The following is a 6,631-nucleotide window of genomic DNA, read 5'->3' as shown; positions in this document are numbered from 1 at the left end:
ACATTTCTTTCTTTCTATAGATTCTGTTTGTGTGTTTGTTTATCATTCTGTATTTTATGGTTTAAACCTGATAAATGTAAGGATTGTGTTGACTGGAGTATATTCTGCTGAATACTGGAAAAAGTACAGATTTCACTCTGATGATCATACATGACTGAATGGGGGAGGGGGAATGGTTTAGATGCAGAGACCAAAAGAAAACAATAAAAGAGCTATAAATGTAATATTTGAATGGTAAACTTGAATGTTATTTAAATTATTTACATATTTGTTGTTGTTTAGAAAGAAAAACAAAGCATACATTTGTTTACAAAATCTTCAAAAGCATTTAGTTTTCCACGCAAAAGCTGAATTGTACCGTATCTACAATAATAACTACCAGTGGTGTAGGTTTGGTCAATGAATTAAAAAACATGAAGAGTTTATTTTTTACTGATTAATAATAGCATATTTTTGGGACAACATTTATGTTAAACAATAATTTTTTTAACCCAAAAAAATGCTGGGTATTTTTTCAGCCTTGAGTAAACTCTGCAGGGGGCCTGTATGCAACCTCAGAGGCAAATCCCAGAGCAACAAATGTCCAATAAACACTGAACTCACCTTTCACTGCTGTTCGTTAAGCTTATTACTCTGAGCGCATGAGAATTACTAAATGAGACTCATGAGTTTATCAACATTTTTATCAACTCTCATTTGGACTGTGATGGCTGAACAGTAAGGAGACCAATGTTAAGAGAGACAACCTGAAATATTTAAAGTGGAGGAAGTAGATATTTTACATAGGTAAGAGTAGCAATAGCAACATCTCCAAATAAACTGTTACTAATGAAGGTCCTGTGTTTAAAAGTATTAGAAATAAACTTCAATTACCAAAATTAAAAGTACTTATTGTGCAGAATGGCCCATTTCAGAAACATTTATATCATCATATAATATCACTAATGTCGCTATTAATGGCGAACCAAATTTTAGTTAATTTATATACCGCTGGGTAGCTTTGAATTCCCCCCTGGGATCAATACTGCTGCTGCTAATATTACTTTCCTTGCCTATAGGTGGCACAGGTTGGTATTTGAAGAACTAGTTTGAAGGTGACTGCACAGCTGCCTCTTTTGCAAGAAGCTGCAATCACCTAAACATGAATGAGTTTCCAGGAGTGCAAGGTTCCTCTCAACAAAAACTATTTACACAGTTTTTGATGTTCAATGCTTTTTTAAAGCTTACATTTTGCTCTTAGGCATCTAATTTAGCTTGTCTTATCCATGGTGACCTCCAAAAAAAAAAAAAAAAAAAATGCAACAGCACGAAAGCCTAAGGCTGTATCCAACTCAGAAATGTTGTTTCATCCTGCTCTCTGCTGTGGACAATGACACATTTAGATTAGAAATTGCCCATTGGATGATTCAGCTAAGACACTGGTTATTCCACAGGGGGCTCTCTGAAAAGCTGATTTGAATCATCAAATTTAACGAGACAGTCCTAGAAAAGCTTAAATTGCGTAATCCAAAACAGAGTAAGCAGATCAGCAGCACTACATTTAGATGTACATTTAATAAAGATGCCTGTGTCCACAGAATGATCAAGAATGACAGAGAGATGACAGCAACAACGAAGGATAGAAGATTTAGTGTATTTTTAGAGAAGTCAAGAGGAGGACGGTAAGAAGAGAGCCACGTGATTCAAAAGGAGACATGAAGTGCTTCTTAAAAAGATGAGCTTTCAGGTTACAGAAGAAATGGAGTAAATGTGCAGTCCTGACTGAGCTTATTAAGTAAATTATCCAATTACCCAATGTTTCATTTTCTTGTTGAACATAGCATTACATTATTAAATGGAATGGGTGATGGGGGGGCGGTAAGAAAAGCCCTTGGGAAAATCATTCCTGCCTCATTTGTCATCTAAGAGAGTTTTGACGGTTTTGGCAGAACAAAGCAATTTACCTCAACATAAACAACCTGAAAACAAACAACAGCATCAACATTTCTTTTTTCTATGAGCGGGCTGGCTAGTTTTATGAAGCCACACACGCTTGTTCAACAAAGACTGTTCATCCATTAAATCCCTATACATCATGGAATCATTTATTATTACAAGGGAGCCCGTGTGTGTACTCTGTGTGTGTGTGTGTGGGGCCTGATCACCAGCTTTTGGCTCAGGTTCGATAAACAAAAGTCTCAGAGAGGAATTACTGTCCACCTGTTTGCCATTCGTTCTGAACGGTCGATAGAGTGAGGCAACAGGAAGGAAAAACATAAAAACAATGACTTGGCCTCGTTTTTTAAACTATAGGGAAGTGGTGTGTTATTGCGGGTGGTCCAATGTCAACTTCGGATGCGGAAAAAGCGGGTGGTCTCTGTTTTTCTGTTCTTTTCTCTCTCATTTCAAATTTATCTGTTTCCTTTTGATTTCACCTGCTCTCTCTACTATCTTTCTTTCCCCCTTTCTCACCATCTGTCTTTCTCCATATATCGCTCTTTCACTGAGTGGCACTGAGCCTTTCAAGCCCTGGGATAAACACCTAACAAAATCCTCCACTAAAAAAAAAAAAAAAAAAAAACAACACAAGGGGAAATGTCTGGGAGCCCTGGCCTGTCAAGCGCAACATTAGGAGGAGATGTTGGTCCGTGGCATTGAGCATAGCCCCTCTGGAGGTGTATGTGTTAAAGTGTGTGTGTGTGAACATGCACGTGTAGCTAAGGGGTGGGGTGCTCTGACAGGACTGTGAGAGATGTAAGGTCATTTACCCACTGAGGAGGCCTGGCAGGAGTTGATGCTGATTGATTAGGGGGAGAGAAAAGATGGAAGAGTCAAGCCAGCCGAGCGAGCAGGAGGGGAGGAGGAGGAGGAGGTGGTGGGGGGTTAAAACCGGAGAAGGAAATGGAAGAGAGTACAAAAAAAAGGGTTGAAATGTGTAAATGAATGTGCATAGTTTCATTTCTCTGGAGAGCCCTATAAAGAAATGAGATGATAAAAAGTAAGTGAAAGGTGAGGGAAGATGGGATGAGAAGCAGTCGGGAAATACCTAACATGTAGAGGAAAATTAGTGAGTGCTAACCAGTCACAGGCCTCATCTCAGGGCACTGTGAATGACTCATAATGCCATCACATGAATACATGATGCTTCAAGATTTATGGAAATATGCCAAATTGCCTAACACTGAAAGGTGGTAAACAGTGGATATGCTGCTCACACATACATATACACACACACACATTAATGCTGCTGCCCACCTTCAGGGGTTTGTGACTGCGGGGGTCGGTCTCCTCCTTCCCCAGAGCGGTGGGCTGCTGGTTGGTTGCCGTCAGCTGGTGCCTCTGGAAAACCAACGCCTCTTTAAACTCCTCTTGCGTCTTCGTCTCTAGCAGCTTCTGCCTGAAGGAGATGTCAGAAAAGAGGGTGGCGAACGTCCTGCCCAGCTCCATTGCTGTCTTGGTGCTTTTCTGTGGAAGAGCATGTGGTTGTGCATTAAAATAATGAATTAATCAATGACTTGTTTTGTTTAACCATTGTTAAACCAGTGGAAACAAGCCGTAAACACGATAGTGACATATTATCACCTAAAGGATATGGTGCACTTATAACAGTTCCTTATTACAGCACACAGAGCAACATTAGTGAGCATAAGAGAACAATCAACCAGAGATCAGGCTTGCAGAGTCTATTTCCTGTTGTATGTCACTTCTTAAGACACATTTTTATATATATATAAAAAAAGAAGCTTTCATTGTGTTATTGATCGTTGTATTGATCAAAATCGATAGTTGTAAACCACTGTGTGATGCCTATTTTTATCTTATATTTTATTTTGAGCACTCTATATGTTTTGTATTGATTGTTGCAATGCACTTTGTTACCTGCATAGAAAGGGGCTTTACAAATAAAGCTATTATTATTTTTATTAAAATTATAACATTAGCATTTATTTTGAGTAGTGTCTGTGTCACCAACTAATTAGTGATATCTCTTGCTGTTTGTAAACAGCCTTTGTAACAACAACCTTGTAAATGTCCTACTTTCTTGACCAGCTAACCGCTAACTCTGCTTTATTTGGCCCTGGGCAAGTGTTTTCAGAGCTTTCTCAGAGAAAAAAAAGCTGCCAACTGTGGCGGGAAATGGGGACGAAGATAGGGGAGAGAGATAACTTAAAACAGTGAAGTTGCGGGCCAGAAAACCAAAGCAATATGCTGAAAGATTCTGCATCAAGTGATTGCATCTGTGGTTTTGTTACTACGATTAACCTCAACTTTCACATTATACATCATTTCATCGCTTGATAATATAGAAATGTTGCTGCTTTAATTTAGCATGTAATTTCAAAATGTTTTTTAGATTAATTTTGTTTTAGTAGGGTTGGGTGACATCACAATATACTGTAATATATACCATGAGACCATATCTGTCCGCTGTCAAAGTTTGATTGAGGTTAAAACATTTTTAATAACTGATAAAATAGCTTGATTAGTCAGGTATTTAATTCACTAGATTAGCCAAAAGAAGATTTTCTCATCTGGTCAATTTATGTATAAATTGCCTCTCAATTAAATTCCAAGAAAATGTGTTATCATCATGTTGCGATATAAAAATCAATCACAACTAAAATGTCTCATTTGCAAAACATCTTTTACAAAATGCACTAACACCTCATGTTTTGCTGGTAATCCAGTACTAGGGATATAAATCTGGTCTTGATATTAAGGGCCGATACATTTAAAAATTACTACTTCATGTAGTAATGTAGGTAGCAGATTTGGAGCGGGGCCTTTTTTTGGGGCTTTGTCAATAATCCCACATCTGTTACAAATAATTCTGTCACAAGTCACAGAGTGATGGTAATAATGTCCTGGCAGTCTCTGAGATAGTGTGGTGCCAGGGAAGCCTCGTTAGCCAGGTGGTGATGATACCAACATAGCCGAGTTCAGAGCGCACAGCAGCAGCTGCAGCAAACAGAATATCTAAAGCCTTTAAGCTTTTTCACAGTGGTAACTGAATTTCAAGTAGAGCTGACAGAGCTGAGAGAATGGATGTTGATTAGTCTGAAGGCTCTGTTTCTGAGTGAAGGCAAAGGATACCCTAACTTCAGTCAGAATACAGGTTTCAGCCTTATAAAAAGGATAAGCCATCAAAAATCTTACTCTGTGCTCTGGACAATCTGAGCTTGAGTCGCAGAGGACGGCAGCTACATTCAGCTTGCATTTGGACCTAGAGTCACACCAAAAAACAAGACTAGTTTATAGCCATCCTTGCAGCTCTGTGAGACGTGTGCTTTTTTGGTTAGTGCTAACTTGCTGATGTGGACAAATGTTGACCTGATGATGGTGCTAGATAAAAAGCCAGGGGATCGTCAATGTGACTACAAAAAAATGTGTGTTCTGAATGTCATGGCAATCCATCGAATAGAGATACTTCCCTCAAAACCACAAATGTCAGCTTCATGTTGGCACTAATAATTCTGCGCCAATCTATCTTGTTTATGTTTTACTGGACAGGTAAAGAAAAGTGACCTGCTGATGGCTCAAGAGGAAACGTACGTAGGATTTGTCCTCTTGGGACCATGAATGTCTGTACAAAATGTCATGGCAATCCATCCAATCGCTGTAAAACGCCAGTGGCAAGGTTAAAAGGTGTCACAGCATCCATAAAAACTCAAACTATTTGCACAGCATAAACCACCTCTCTGCCGTTTACCTGTATGTTCTAAACAATTGTCAATACTTGACGTTTCAGAGTTCTGAGAAGGCGATTGCAGTAGCGTATGACGTGTTGAAAACATGTGTTTGGCACATAGTGAATTTATGCATTAATGTCATAAGTGAATTATGCTACGAGGCGGTCTTCATATGTTTTCCTGTGACCCTGGCTTTCCATTGAAATCCATTGTAACTGATGTGAAGTTTACTACAGCTGCCATCGTCCATAAAAGGAGGAAGCTAAACACATTTCTGATCCACCTTTCAAGCCTATGTGGATGAAGTGTTTCATATTCAAAAGATAGACTTTCATTGTGGGATTTATTAAAGGTTTGAAGGTCACTAGTTTGATTTACCAAGCTGACTGGGAAAATGTGGATGTAGAAAGTGAGTAACTATGTGCCAAGAACATCAAAGACTGAGGGCAGCTCGTCTAGGAAAAGAGCTAAAGTAGTTTCTTTGAGGGCAACAGTACATAAATGTGTTGATAGGTGCTTTCAGGTATGTGTTTAACGGAGTGAATGAGAAACAGAGCATTTTTGAAGAAAGGTCATGTCTGTTCAGCACATTCACGCTGGGTAAAGAAAAGGGGGAAAAAAAGCCACAAATGTTGTAAAGCTCTCTAAACGGTGGGTGATGGAAATGGTCCACCCTTACACATGTTAGATTACATACATTTGCCAACCAAAGGAATTTCTATTATCATTATCATCATGCCCCTTCAAAGATTTTATTTCTAGCAGAAGCAGTCACCATCAAGGATAATTGAGACATAAGAGTACTTTATGTTTACTTGGTGCTTAGATTAATGTCTCTGAGAATGCCATTAGTGGTTGTGATGGCTGCCTGGAAGAAAGGCAAGCAGGGCAGAAACAAAAACAAAATGGAGAGATCATGACAAAAAAAAAAAAAAAAAAAAAAAAAAAAAAAGGTAGAAACC

The 6,631-nt window shown here is 38.7% G+C and overlaps 1 protein-coding gene across 1 annotated transcript in view; it reads right to left on the bottom strand.

The window, feature by feature from the left end:
• slc4a11 (solute carrier family 4 member 11) overlaps positions 1-6,631 on the bottom strand; it is an 84,248-nt gene that overhangs the window by 21,417 nt on the left and 56,200 nt on the right. Inside the window, exons 4-5 of the mRNA XM_046063274.1 lie at positions 5,137-5,203; positions 3,235-3,444 (exon numbers count right to left, since the gene is read on the bottom strand). Of these exons, the coding sequence (XP_045919230.1) occupies positions 3,235-3,444; positions 5,137-5,203 (277 nt within the window). The remainder of the gene's footprint in view (positions 1-3,234; positions 3,445-5,136; positions 5,204-6,631) is intronic.

The sequence above is a fragment of the Micropterus dolomieu genome, linkage group LG11 (assembly GCF_021292245.1).
Source record: "Micropterus dolomieu isolate WLL.071019.BEF.003 ecotype Adirondacks linkage group LG11, ASM2129224v1, whole genome shotgun sequence".
Classification (NCBI taxonomy): Eukaryota; Metazoa; Chordata; class Actinopteri; order Centrarchiformes; family Centrarchidae; genus Micropterus; species Micropterus dolomieu.
Note: the sequence above shows the minus strand (reverse complement) of the source record. Positions and strands in the feature narration are given on the sequence as shown.